At 41.8% G+C, this 14649-nt stretch overlaps 1 protein-coding gene across 1 annotated transcript in view; it reads left to right on the top strand.

The window, feature by feature from the left end:
* LOC143028076 (uncharacterized) overlaps positions 1–14429 on the top strand; it is a 22021-nt gene extending 7592 nt beyond the window's left edge. Inside the window, exons 3-13 of the mRNA XM_076189715.1 lie at positions 1267–1351; positions 1657–1760; positions 2883–3205; positions 3922–4142; positions 4581–4662; positions 4770–4846; positions 5281–5526; positions 8591–8718; positions 12122–12243; positions 12935–13208; positions 14018–14429. Of these exons, the coding sequence (XP_076045830.1) occupies positions 1267–1351; positions 1657–1760; positions 2883–3205; positions 3922–4142; positions 4581–4662; positions 4770–4846; positions 5281–5526; positions 8591–8718; positions 12122–12243; positions 12935–13208; positions 14018–14187 (1832 nt within the window). The 3' untranslated portion in view covers positions 14188–14429. The remainder of the gene's footprint in view (positions 1–1266; positions 1352–1656; positions 1761–2882; positions 3206–3921; positions 4143–4580; positions 4663–4769; positions 4847–5280; positions 5527–8590; positions 8719–12121; positions 12244–12934; positions 13209–14017) is intronic.
* Positions 14430–14649: the final 220 nt, after the last annotated feature.

A 14649-nucleotide genomic window follows, 5' to 3' on the forward strand; every position in this document is an offset into this window, starting at 1 on the left:
GAGGAAGGTGGAAGAAGACTCGGGTCTAGGTCCGAGTTTATTCCTAACCGGTTTTGCTTAGAGCTTCTTCAGGGGAATGATACTCCTAGATGAAGCTGGCGATATACATAGAAGACTCCGACACCACAATCCAATTAGGCAGGGGACGCGGAGGGGTTAGACAGAGACATATAATAAATAGATAAATCAATTAATCAATTCCAAATGAATTAAATTTCGGGATCTAGTTTAACACACACACTTGGAGTCACATTACGGCCGATTGGTCTAGAAATTATTAATGACACTTTATAACACCAACTACGAAACTAAGAAACGACCTAAGTGTAGTCTACAAGATTCCCTGTAGCAAATGTGAAAAGGTGTATTTTGACGAGAGTCATAGAGGTCTTCAAACGAGAATAAGAGAACACAAGGCGGATTTGAGAAACCATCGCTTCTCAAATGCACTGGTGGCTCACGTAGACAAAGGTCATCTACCCAACTGGCAAGAAGCAAAAGTGATAAGGAAAGGCCTAACAAGGAGAGAAAGGTAATTGAGGACAATATGAACCAAAAAGTAGGTAACATAAAATAGTCAAAATACAAAGCGAAAATAGGAGCAACGCAAGGAAGGCGCCAACCTAGCTCGGTTGGAAAATATCCGATACTCTTTCGTCCGGGCAGGTTTCAAACTCACAACATTCTTCACCCACGTCACCTTTCTCATTCTATTTTTTACATTTTTACTCGTTATAAGACAATACAAGATTTGGGAGACACATTTTAATTAATTTTGAGTTTATTTGTTTATTTATTCATTTATTATATGTTTCTATCCAACCTCTCCGCGTCCCCTACCTAATTGGTGGGATTGTGTTGTCGGGTCTTCTATGTATACCGCCAGCTTTATCCTGGAGTGTGATTCTTCTGAAGCTCTAAGCGAAACCGGTCAGGAATAAGCTCGGACATAGACCCGTGTCTTCTTCCACCTTCCTCATATATATATATATATATATATTCACCAATGGAATTCTATATGATCCATTAGGTTTTGTAAATGGGAGTAACAGGCTTCGTACGGAATGACAAACAAATCTGGTTAATAGTCGAGACGTCTGTATAATACTGTGCTCAAGTAAGGGCACCGTTGTAAATAGATCATCGATTGATTGAATCCTTATTCATCATACGGTCATGTCCCATTCCGTTGAAAAGAATCGTCTTGCGTCATTCATAAGAGAAATTTATAAAGTGTCACTCTAAAAGAATTAATTGACGTTACAGGAACTGGTGGGTCGTCAAGCTTCCTTAATGATGCAATAGACAAAGGACGTCAGGCTCCAGAAGTGGACCATGTTGAGAAAATGAGGTTGAGTATATGTTTGTTTTATTTTCAGATTTATACAGATTCCTTTAATCACATCTCCATTACTGATTATATATATATATATATATATATCTATATATATCTATATATATATATATATATATATATATATATATATATATATATATATTTGGTCTGGCCAAGCCCACTACTCCACATCACTCTTTTATCTGATGTCTATTTCTTCCCCACAACAGCGCCAGTCTTCCAACTACACAGCTTCGCGTTTGCTTATTTTTTCAGTTTATTCAGTCCTTAACACTTGTGAATGTTGTCTCCCTTTCCAGCATGCATGACGAAGAAGTCGTGATGGAGAAGCTGTCCGAGTTTCTCACTGCCAATATGGCGTCTCCACAACAAATGGTCGTCGTGTTTGACTCGTCTATGCCAGGTATGTGTTGGATATCCAGGGATTCAGTTAACACATTTGAATGTTTTATCATAGATATATTCAAAGTAAAACAAATTACAAGTAACAATGGTGTACACTCCAGATAACTTTACACAACACTAGGACAAAAAGTACTGTGTGTCTGTCATGAGGAGCTGGTACACTGCCGTAGCTTATCCCTTGGGCGGACACAGGTGTCGGCGCGGAAAAATCGTGTGGGAGAGGACTTGTTAGCACAGCGTTTCTCAACCTTTTTACCCTTGCGTAGACTTTTGAAATAATTTACATGTCTCAAGGAACTCCTGCAATATATATATTATATATATATATATATATATGTAATATATATATATATATATATATATATATAAATCTTATTTTATTTTCATCATAATAATAGGTTAGATAGGATGTCTATATTACTTTATTGCAATAACCAAGAATATGTCGTGCGTGTTTAATTATATTACGTATATGAAATTAAATAAAAAATCAAAAGTGCATTAGCTTATCTCACTTGTTCTCGCGGAACCCTTAGGAACCTTTTGCGGAACCTTAGGGTTCCGGGGAACCCTGGTTGAGAAACGGTGCGTTAGCAGGTCGTTGAATGCGTTATGAATTATTCCTGGGGTGGATATCAGTGAGGCCGATAGTTTTGGAGCTCTCGGTACTGCCTACTGGTTTTGGGATCTAAAGATGTTGACTGCCAGAAGCTAGAGCCTCGCCTTCTCTCTTTGGGCTGAGTTTATAAAAAAAATTAGCCCATAAAATGCAACCCTCGCCTCCGAACTGTTGTTTACCAAAACAGCCGATCCAATAAAAAATTGATCTTTCACTATCTACCCCTCTCTCTACCTCACTTATTTACCTAGCCTCTTGCAAGAGTAATAATGACACTAATAACAACAGCAATAATATTTGATAATTATAATAATGACAATGAAAATAGCAATACTAATAACAATAACAAAATAAAAGGCTAAATATCACTTTAATTTCTTTTTGCGACTGCTATGCTGACATCAATAAATTGACACTGACATTGTCGACTGCAATGTCAACGCTGATGACGTCAACGACGACGCCATCGCCGCCGGGTCTTCTCTTGCTTCTGGGTAACAGTAAATCCATGTCTAGAGGTCTGCGTCCGAGCTGGAATCAATCTTGTACTCCTTGACTGGGCATCAATAGCCGTTGGGAGAGCAACGGCCGACGTTACGGATTTAAACGACGCAACGGATTTAATGAATAGAACGGATTCAACGGATGATGATGGATGGAATCTCGGCGTAACTGAACAGAATCCCATAAGGTCTCCCGGAGCGGGAGAACGACTGGCAGGGCTGCAGCTGAAGAAGGTCGTCTTCGGCCGCATCTACAGTCACAGACGACGCCGCGTATTTCTACTTCTGAGGCCTGCCAGCCTGCGGCAGGTCTTCCGATATGTAAGTAGTAGGCGTGTGTTTACCTAGTTGTATTTTAGGAGAAGAGAGCTATGCTTGTAGTGACCCGCTTTTGTATCTTTCCGCATCCAGTTCGTTCTTAAAATCTTGTATAGTTTTAGCACTCACTGTTTCCTCATTCAGTTTGTTCCAGATATCTATCACTCTGTGCGAGAAGCTATTCTTCTTCAGATATCTTCTGTAACTGTCCTTAAGTTTCTTCTTCTGTCCCACTTTAGTAAGTCGTCTCTATCAAGAATTCCCATCCCTTTCATAATTCTGTAGATGGTTAGCAAATCACCTCTTTCTCTTCTTTGTTCCAGGGTTAGTAGATTTAGTTTATCCAATCTTTGTTCGTATGTTAAATTAGAGTGTTGGTGTCATCTTTGTCATTGCTCTTTGAATTCTTTCTAGTTTCTTTATGCGTGTGTGTGTGTCCACGCAATATTACCTATGACCACACCGCCATCATATTCGTTCTATCACCATGAACATATTACCATCATGTCCACTACCGTGACTACTGTTAATATGACCATAGTATCACCAAAGCCCCATTTTATCATTACCAACACTGATAACATTAACAATATCATAGCAAATACCAGTGCTAACGACAACAATAACTTTACCAAATACCAGCATCATTATCAATTCTTTTACGAATGACATTTCTAATACGGTCTCTATTACTGGTACTCTTGTGATGCTTTCTGCAGATCCGATCACATTCCCTCGAGTCCCCAGACGTGGAGTGGATGGTAGTGTCCGGGGTAGGGGCAGCCGCGGGACTTCGGCCTCTCGTCCGGGAGGGCACTCAGGTGAGTAGCAGCACCTCGAGGGAGAGGTTGATTAAGGTTGAGTTATGGCCTCCAGGTCGAGGATTGCTTCTGGCTCCTCCTTTGGGAGACCACAGTGATGAGTGGCAAAACTTCCCAAGGCAAGATGTTTCGAGCATTGCCCCTCCAAGGTCTATATAGTATACTATATGGACATTGTGCTCCTCGGGAGGGCAGACTAGTGGGTGGCAACTCCTCAAATGCGAGGTTGGGCTCAATACACAACCTCAAGGTGAATCTACGACATTTGGTAAAAAATTATTGGATGCGACATCTGGTCATAACATAACTCCACCAAAGAATAGATGGAGGATCAAAGGCAAATTTGCATGTATATACACACACACACACATATATACATATATATATATATATATATATATATATATATTATATATATATATATGTTACGTGTCCCTAACCCATTCCCTTGCTCAGCGCTCGCACATTATGCCGCCCTTGGGGAACCCTCTGCAGGTTTCTAAAACAAAAGAATTACGATTTTGACCCCTTCACTCCTACGTTGTTCCCTGAGCTAGACAAGATCCTCTGACTTCGACTAATCCTCTGAACAAATCCTTTGCTGATAGTATACTGCATCACCTTAGCGAAGGAGTTCAAGTAAGCTTTTGAGGTTTAAAAGAAGTTCAGCGCGACCAGGAAATATTCTAACGGGTATAGAGTACATCATCCTGGAATAGAAACTCAAGTGCTACTCCCCCCTTCAGGTGGTTCTTGCAGAGCGGGAGGACATCGCCAGCTACCGCCTCATCGCCCTCAGGGTGTCGCCCAGAGACGTCATCACGTGAGTGTCCTTCAGCCCAGCGTTTCTTAACCAGGGTTCCCCGGAACCCTAGGGTTCCGCGAGAACAAGTGAGATAAGCTAATTTACTTTTGATTTTTTCTTTAATTTCATATGTATGATATAATCACACACGCACGGCATATTCCTGTCCTGTTTTGCTTGGTCTCGTTTTGTCTTCTTGTTTTGTCTCATTGTCTTGTCCTTGATTTGACTTTTGTTTCGTTTCATTTTGTCTTGTGTTGTGTTGCGTCGCATTGCGTTGTGTTGTATCGTTTTGTTTTGTGTTGTATTTACATGTTTAGTCTTGTCTACTCGATCAAACTCGCACGTGTCTGGTGGCCCATGTTCTGTCTTTATGTATTAACTCGCCCTTTCTTTTCACCAATTCCACTCACAGGTTTTTAATCACCACCCTTCTGCTTTCGTGTCCTTAGGGAGGTGCCCCTGGGGAAGTGGTGGCTTGACTCCTCCGGTGTCGCCCGCTCCTTCCTGTCCAGTTCTCAGCTCTTCCTCAACCTTGACCTCCAGTACAGTGACTTCAGCGGGAGAGTACTCCGCGTCAGCGTTGTTGACAATTGGCCCTTCTTTAAGCTTGAAGAGCTGCCTGGAGGAGGCGTTCGGGCGGACAGTGGCATAGATTACAACATCCTCACCACGCTTGCCGGAGCTCGCAACTTTTCGTAAGCAAACTGATGTACAAAACGTTAGAACAGCCTGAAATGCGATATATTCCAAGCTGGAGCTACACATGAATATTTAAGGTCCCTTTCACACTAGGCAACTAGTGACCGTCACTAGTTGTCTAGTGTCAGTCTCGGGCAACTGCAAACAACCAGTGACTGTCACCAAGTTGTGGAATCCTTTTTCATCATCTCATTAGTCGAAAGAATGGCATCAGTGGAGGAGGTGCTTCTGTTGGCTTTGCTTATCAAGAAAAAGAGACGGTCGGTGACGGTCACTTGTTACCGGAGCAGGTAAGAGCCATATTGCTGCGCAACCGGGCAATCGCAGTGACGTAGTGTGAAAGGCTCAATTTAAAATAATGGTAGGCAACTACTAAGTATTTCAGCGGCTTTGACCCATCGTTTTTCGCTCATATTTCCGAAATAATCATTCACATCAGCATGGTATATTAGCACAGCCTAATTCACACCCTGCGCTAATTTTTGACGTTATAGTGCATTCACAAGTGTATTTAATTACGGTGTTTACTCTTGATATTATGTGTCGTGGCCGACACCCGTGAATTAAATCGAACATTTTATGTTGGTATACACGCGGTTGTTTTTTATGACGTCCCGATTTCACCTGTTCGATTTAGTTCAGGGGTTTCGGCTACGACAGGGTGTGAATTAGGCTGTGCTGATATATCATACTGATGTGAATGATTATTTCGGAAATATGAGCGAAAAACGATGGGTCAAAGCCGCTGAAATACTTAGTAGTGACCGCCACTAGTGACGGTCACTAGTTGCCTAGTGTGAAAAGGGCCCCAAGTCAAAAAGATCACAAAATCACGTGATCCAATAAATTGCTGATAACCACAAAGGAAACCAGAAAAAGAAACTAGAATTCCCAGGCACTTTCATGATATTTCACCAGGGGAATACAGAGATGTGAAATAACACGAAAGCGCTTGGGAATTCTAGTTTTTTTTTTGTGGTTATCAGAAATGAATATCTAAGTATGACGTAGTTGGAGAATAAAGTGCCAAACCAAATTGGAACTATACCATATATGGTATCTGGAGCGTGAGAGGCAGAACCCGACAATTGTTGCTCCTTCCATGTATATGATAATTAGGTAAATAGAAATAAGTAAACACATACACGCGTGCACCCCCTCCCCCAACACACACACACACATAATGCTTGCTGGTGTAGTGGTTATCGTAAAGAATTCCCGATAACACAGAAAATCAATCCTCACTCAAGGACTGAAAACTTCATTAATAATGCGAGCCGTTAGTGACCCCCTTGTGCAAAGAGGATGATGTGCGTGTGTGATTCACCATGGTCTTGGATCATGTGTTGGACTCGTGATCGACAGCTATTTCCCACTCGGAGGAGCTCATATACGAGATCTATGGGTAATGCTTTGACCTTACACGCACACCCAACTCCCCGCCCACGAGAGTTGGAGTAACGACTCGCAGCGCAGCAATACTGAAATTATTTCATCCTAGGGCGGGATTCGAAACCGGGCCGCCGTAGTGGCGACCACGAACGCTACCACTGTGCCATCGCAGTGGAAGTGTGTGATTCACCATGGTCTTGGATCACATGGACTCGTGATCGACAGCTATTTTCCTCCCGGAAGAGAGCTCAGATCTATAGTTGTCGTGACCTTCCACGCGAACCCCCTCCTCCAACTCCCCGCCCACGAGTTGGAGTGACGACTCGCAGCGCAGCGATACTGAAATTATTTCAGCACTGGGCGGGATTCGATCTCGGACCGCCGTAGTGGCGGCCACGAACGCTAGCACTGCGCCGTCGAATGTGTGTGCGAGTACATATGTATCTGTGCGTTTACATTATAGTAGGAGTTATGCTCATGGGGTCCTCTCAGTATCTCGATTGATCAACCTTTGCCTTTAATTTATGTTGTCGGTCTGTACCTTTATTTCACAATTTCAACAATCTTGGTGAAAAGCAGTTTCTTAACATTTTTTTTTTTTTTTTTTATATATTCTTTACACAGACCATCTCTATTTTCCCCAGAAATAAGTATCATATTGCCTATTTTTCTTAGTCCCCAATGTATTTTTTTTTCTTCCAGTCACGTATTTCATCAGCTAGGTTGGGGATCATTCTGGTCACCCCCCTTTGAATTAGCTTTCTTTTTTGTGTGTTAAGCACATCACTATTACAACTTGAGATGGGTCAGATATTTTTCTCCATCACAAGCACTGGCTCCTTGGGAGCTTGGCCTGCGGCGCTGCTCGCTTCGCGCAGATTTTAATCGAATTTGTATGTAAAATAATTAGGGCATTAAAAGCATGGGATTTTCATAAGAGTTTTATTTGGCAGGAATACAACTTTTTAATTGTTTTGCCGGGCTCTTGTGAGTGGAACGGGCATCAGATTCTTCGAGATCCCGTTAATACCCTTACAGAAGTGTCCCCCCAAACACCGCCACCGATAAGGTTATTCTTCATTCAGCACCTTTCCATTTGACTCGCCGAAACCCTTCCATGGTCCACGGGTCGTGCACTTTGTTACTATATCGAACAGTCGTCTCCTGGCATCGTGTCGGTGGTCGAGAACCGGTATTGTACAGCCAATTCATTTACCTAGCAATACCTCATAAATACCCTTACGGAAGTGTGCCCCCAAACACCGCCACCACTGAGGTTATTTCCATGTCATTCTGAAAGTTTTATTTTTATTTATATATTGGTATCACAACCAATGCTAGTCATTGAGTTGCGTGCGTGTATTTGTCTACATGTGTGGACTTGGGCGTTTTCCTCTGCGATTCATGGATACTCGATTCCTCTTTATTAACCACCTTGACTATGATGATTATAATACTAATGACCCACTTTCGGAGAAGAATAAGCTAAAGTAAAAAGATCCATATATTTTGATCACCGATCCTCTTCAGCACAGTGATCGAAATATGGATCTTTTTACTTTCGCTTATTCTTCTCCGAAAGTGGGTCATTAGTATTATCTATCCAAAGTGCTACGACATAACTTTGTTATGACACGAGTAAACCATATGACGTCATCTCTCCTCCAGGTACGTCATCGTGCAGCCGGACGACGGTCAGTGGGGCAGCCTGAGGCCTGACGGAAGCGTGTCGGGCATGGTGGGCGCTGTGGCCCGTCACGAGACGCATATGGCCATCGACGAAATCACCATCACCAGTAAGCTTTTGCTATCCCGTGAAATCACCATCACCAGTAAGCCTTTGCTATCCCGTGAAATCACCATCACCAGTAAGCCTTTGCTATCCCGTGAAATCACCATCACCAGTAAGCCTTTGCTATCCCGTGAAATCACCATCACCAGTAAGCCTTTGCTATCCCGTGAAATCACCATCACCAGTAAGCCTTTGCTATCCCGTTATCACCACCGAGACTGCTAGTACACAGACATCACCAGTCTTCATTAGTAGTCCAGCATACCCAGTAAGATTCGTTCATGGCTCTGCATCACCAATAAGTCTTCGTTAGCACTCCTTTAGTGACCTGAATAGCTTAATCATCATCTCTTTGATCTTTAAAAGTTAGCAGATCCAGTGCTTTTAATTTCTGCTCATATGTTCACTATAAACCCACTATCGGAGAAATAATAACGGAAGTACAGGGAAACTGTATATTTCGACTACTATCTCTAGTCCTCTTCAGCAGAATGCTTACAAGAAGTTAAGGTACAAGTATAAGCATTCTGCTGAAGAGGACTACAGATAGTAGTCGAAATATAGTTTCCCTGTACTTCCGTTATTTCTCCGATAGTGGGTTTATAGTGAACATTTACGAATTCTGTTCATATTTTATCTGTCAGGCTGGGGACCGGTTTGTTTGCTACTTTTTGTATTTCCTCGTTCTTGCTTATATTCTTCAGTGTGAGGATCATACATGTACCCCACAAGTATGCTTGTAGGTACAAATTGATGCACATGAGTTGTGGTAGTCGGACCAGACTCGACGCTCGAAGATTAGGTTGGGTCACCGCAATTATGTCGCGTCTGGTCACGGAGTCGGATCGGGCCTGGGTGTACGCCCCCGCTTATGTAACGCTGCTTGCACTCTTCTGTAACAATACGTTTTTATCAAGCCACTCGAAATCTAGAAGCCAGTCCTTAAATCGGCTAGCTCCACTGGGACTAAATGCAAAACCAACAACAACGGCGGGCAGGCCAGTCCTCTTGATTCTCACTGTATCATACCCAGACAGTTGAGCCATACTCACCTCTGTACGCAATCTCGGTCCTTAGGCCGACGCACCAGTACCCACCTGAATAAAGCGTTTAATCCAGTGTCAATCTTTCCCTGCGTCACCTAGTAACATATACCCATGTTATAATACCATTGACGCATATTCAAATCTTAGATGGATAAGGTTTCGAATATTTTCTCAGCTGTCCATAAAATGAAAATCAATCTTAATCTTCTGCAGAACTCCATGCGTCTTTCACAATTCTGCCAATGTGTGTGCCAAATGACTCCTCATTCACTTCCCAAGGAATAGTTTTAGGGTGGTCTTTTACAGCTGTTGCCTATTTCCAGTAGTTGTACTTTATTGAAATTTTTCCATTTTTGGCTTCGTGCAAAAACATTCCATATATTTTCAATTGTCTATAGTAGTACAAGATAGATACCTGGGATATAAGGGAGGCAGAAAAAATATAACTGTGTGAGAGAAGGTAGATAAACAATGTCGGGGTTACGAGGAAAGACAGAAGGAAAAATGAGGAGGTGAGGTGGAGAACAGGGATAGGAGGGAAACTGGTATATCGGGTGATCTCAGATTGTTCGAGCATACGGAATGAACGAACGAGGAAATATTAGCAAATGGAGCATGGAAGGCAGAGGCTGATACAATTAAATTGAGGACAAGGCCAGGCACGGCCCGAATGTATTTCTCCTCATCTTTATTTATTCTCAAGTGGATGGGTGTGGAAGGGTCGCTATCGCTATAGGGGGGGGGGTAAGCAGTTTCCGCTATCGGGGCCTGCATTGCTTCTGACTTAGGCAGTGGACAGGGATGGCCTTTTATCCAAAAGTTTAGATAAAAAGAAAAATTGGTGTTGGATGGATGCGGGGTGTATCCCTAGGATGGCTCTCCCCCTTATAAGAGAGGAAGCCTTTTCGTGGATACAGGTATTTTTTGTTTTGTGCGATATATGGGTTCCTACAAGCATCGCAAAATAAATAAAATATATAATAAATAAATAACAAATAATATATATATTTTCCCCATGAGAAACGATGGATAATAGGGGAGATGGGGTTTTGGCCCCCAAAAATCTTCCATTTTTTTTAACAAACATTTATTTGAATAATAATGTGAACATGTTCTAAAAATGTATCATTCTAAACCTGTAACACTCGGGTGGATATACAGTATACATAAAGCACCCATTAACACTAAACATAATACTCCCCCACTTCTCACAGTCTCTTGTTGGACTGGCTGTGACTAAACACACGAAAGGGCTGTAGACATTGAACTGAGAGCGGGATCGGCCGCCTGTCAGCAGGCAGCAGAACGATGCATCTGGTGCACTGAAATGCAGTAGGGACAAATCGCATCTTTGCAAACAGATCATACAATTTAAATTTTATTTCTAATGTCGCATCTTAGCGAATTCACACAAAGATCACACACAAAACGAGAAATACCTGTATATATAGATAAAAGAAACTAAGTTGATACTCATACTATATCAACAATGCTGTATATCTTAGTCGCATAGAACTTTACACATGTTTCAAAACTAAGATGTAATTAGATTACTTATACAGGTAACTAAATATGTTGTGGGTAAATAAAAGTCAGTTGATGAAAACTAGTATATTGTCACTATAGTTTACAGAGATTTCTATTTATCTCGTGCGTTATTTTATATGCCACGTATTGGTCTAGTTAGTTGATGCTCATATTTTGGATAGGAGGGGGGGTTAGGGGAAGGGAAGAGTTGTGGAAGGATGATATAGCTATTGGTGTTTTCTCTCTCAGGATTTGGTGTAATGTTATGGATGTTTACATGGTAGATGGCCAATGAGCGAGTAGTTTCAGCTGTGGAACATTAGAGTAAATTGTGCATTCTAGGGTTTTGTCTATACACCATGTGGGGCACATGTGTTTGATCTACATAACTGTTTTTAATGTTATAATCCCATAGAAATGGGGAGGAACAGAATTAAATGTAAAAATAATAAGGATAAAGGTTTGTGTATTATATATATATATATATATATACACCAGTCATCCAGGAGGTGCTAAGATAAGAGGGAGGGTGGAGGGGTGTGGAGTGTATTCAGGGATAGAGGAATGATTTTATGCCTTTTCCTTTTTGGCTACCTCCCTTGTACGGGGGAAAAAGCCTTGGTATATGTATGTATATGGAATGGGTGGAAGTGGTTTCTATGCCTCTCTTTTTGGCTACCCCGCCCCCCCCTGTGTAAGGGGAAAGCCTTTGGTATGTATATATACCAATATATATATATACCAATATATATATATATATATATATATATATATATATCCCATTATTCATAGGTAGACACAAAACCTCCTTCATCCATCCTCTTCCCCTTTCAGACGCACGCCGTTCCGTAGTCGACTTCACACAGCCTTACTTCCAGGAAACAACAGTCCTTGTCTCCCGGTACCCTGCCGAACTCAGCCGCGCACTAGCTGTCTTTCAACCTTTCACTCTACAAGTAAGGTCACTGTATATGCATAATTTGAAATTCTTTCTGGTTCATGTCTGCCTTATTCACACAAGTACAAAGCATCTGAAAGAAGAAAAACAATTAGAAGATACAAAATCTATTAAAATACAGTGCATGAAAGTTTAGAAGACTTTATATCATTCAGTAGGAGAATAAAGTTAATATACAATGATATGTCAAGGTAGTAGTATTGGGAGATCTTAATGCTAGGGTAGAAAATTAATCAATAGGCGGAGTGGTTGGGAAGTGTGGAGTTCTAGGAAAAAATTGTTGTGGAGGGTTGATGGTGATGTGTCTAGAAAGAGCTGATGATAAAGTGTTTAAGAAGAAAGTCAAGCATACTTACACATTAGAGGGGGGATAAGGCTTTAATGGACTACATAATGGTAACCAGCAGGAGAATAGTAGGATAGTTTTGGATGTACATGTTTTAAGGGGAGAGAGTGATGGAATATCAGATCATTTTTTGGTGGAAGGTAAGTTGAGATTAGAGGATAGATGGAGAAAAAGGAAAAGGACAGAAGGTAGGGAGGCGTTTCAAGTAAACATTCTTTCAACGTGTCCAAACTATCCCTAGATCCTTCTGAAAAAGGTGTAATTTAACTATTCTATTCTGCCTGAAGCCAAACTGTCATTTATGTGAAGGAGCGGAGCATCAACGAAGGGCTTGTTTTTTCAGGTATGGCTATCCCTTGTGGTGGCTCTCGTCCTGGTCGGGCCTGTACTCCACTCCGCAGCTAGACTATCCAGCCATCTCCAGAGGGCGCAAAAACCGGAAGGGAGCGAGAAAGAAGAGAAAGAGGCGAGGGAGGAAGACTCACACGTGCCCCTCCATGACTACGCCTTCACTGCCTTCAGGAACCTGATGGTGCAGGGGAACCTTAGGCGACCGACGCTTTCCCCTGTCAGGATGATCTTTGGCTTCTGGTACTTCTTCTGCTTCCTTATCTACGGTAGGTCAGAGGAACATGGAATGAGGGAGGGAGGGGATGGATGGAGGGAGGAAAAGAAGGGGAAGAGGGGAATTGAGAGAGGGAGGAAGAAAAGTTAAAGAAAGAAGTTTGAAAAGAGGGAGGGAGCAATAGTAAGAATCGATAGGCTGTGAAGGACGAAAGTAAATGTAATGGCAGTGGGCAAGGATGGCTCTTCATCCACAAGGTGCGAGCTTTGGCTGGCTACCTCCCTTGTAATTAGGAAGAGGCCTTTTGGTATGTATGTAGTTATATATATATTACTATGTACATGTGTATGAATGAGTATTATCCATCTGGACAGATGAAGATGGGGGGTGGTAAAGAAACACACAAGTCAGTGCCGAGTTTATTTCTCTAATGTTTCAGGTTTACACTCTGAACCAAAATGTTAAGAGGAATAAATTCAGCTCCGACTTGTGTTTCTTTTCAACCCTCCTATCTTCATGTATGAATGCATGTACGTGCATGTACGTGTATGTACTGTATGTATGTATGTATGCATGCACGTCCATAGGTAGGTACAGTGAGACCTCATTAACAGACGTTAATTAGCTGTGTTTGCAGTGTTTTGGAGTGGTTTTTGGGTGGCAGTGATTGCACGCACTACACAACAACACTAAAAACACAGCCAATTTATGTCCATTAATAAGAGGTCTCACTGTACATACATAAGTAGGTGGGTAGGCATGTTGTGTATTTACACAATTTTTGTGATTTACCACATTTGACATGCGACTCCCCCTTATCCTTTCCCATGGTAACAATTCTTTTGCTCTGCCCTGCTACAGCATTGTATTCGGGCACACTGACGGCATTCCTCGTGACTCCAGCTTTCGAGGAACCCATCGACTCATTGGCGGACCTGCTAGAGGCAGCGAAGAAGGACAGTTTCACCATGGGATGGCTTGCCGACACTAGCGCAGAATACATCTTCACAGTGAGCATTCGTATATTCTAACTAAATATATGTTGTGCATTTGTGTAATTCACCATGGATTTGGATCACGTGCCAGACAAGTGCTTGACAGCTATCACCACCAAAAAGTGAAAAGTATATTTCTCACTTGTTGGTGGCAATCCAAGAACCAATGAAAATTTAATAATATTCTTGGCTGCAAGTGTGGTCTTGCAAGTCTTGGGGGGAGGGGGAATAACTGGACTCTTAAAAGTCGTAGATCATTAGTTTTCTTCAGTGACAAGAATTCATAATGGTATAGATTCGATTCTCACAAAGGGTAGTCATTCACACACGTATGTGTATATGAGCGTGTGTGTATATATATATATATATATATGCACATATACAATGGGGGACAAAAACTTAGGTACCAGAGCAAAAATAATAAATTTCCTCGATTAACTTACATTATCAGGTACTACTTACCAGCTCTAGTACTTTTGGACACCCCTTTCTCTTTAT

The sequence above is a fragment of the Oratosquilla oratoria genome, chromosome 9, assembly GCF_046742065.1.
Source record: "Oratosquilla oratoria isolate Oo_2021 chromosome 9, ASM4674206v1, whole genome shotgun sequence".
Lineage (NCBI taxonomy): Eukaryota > Metazoa > Arthropoda > Malacostraca > Stomatopoda > Squillidae > Oratosquilla > Oratosquilla oratoria.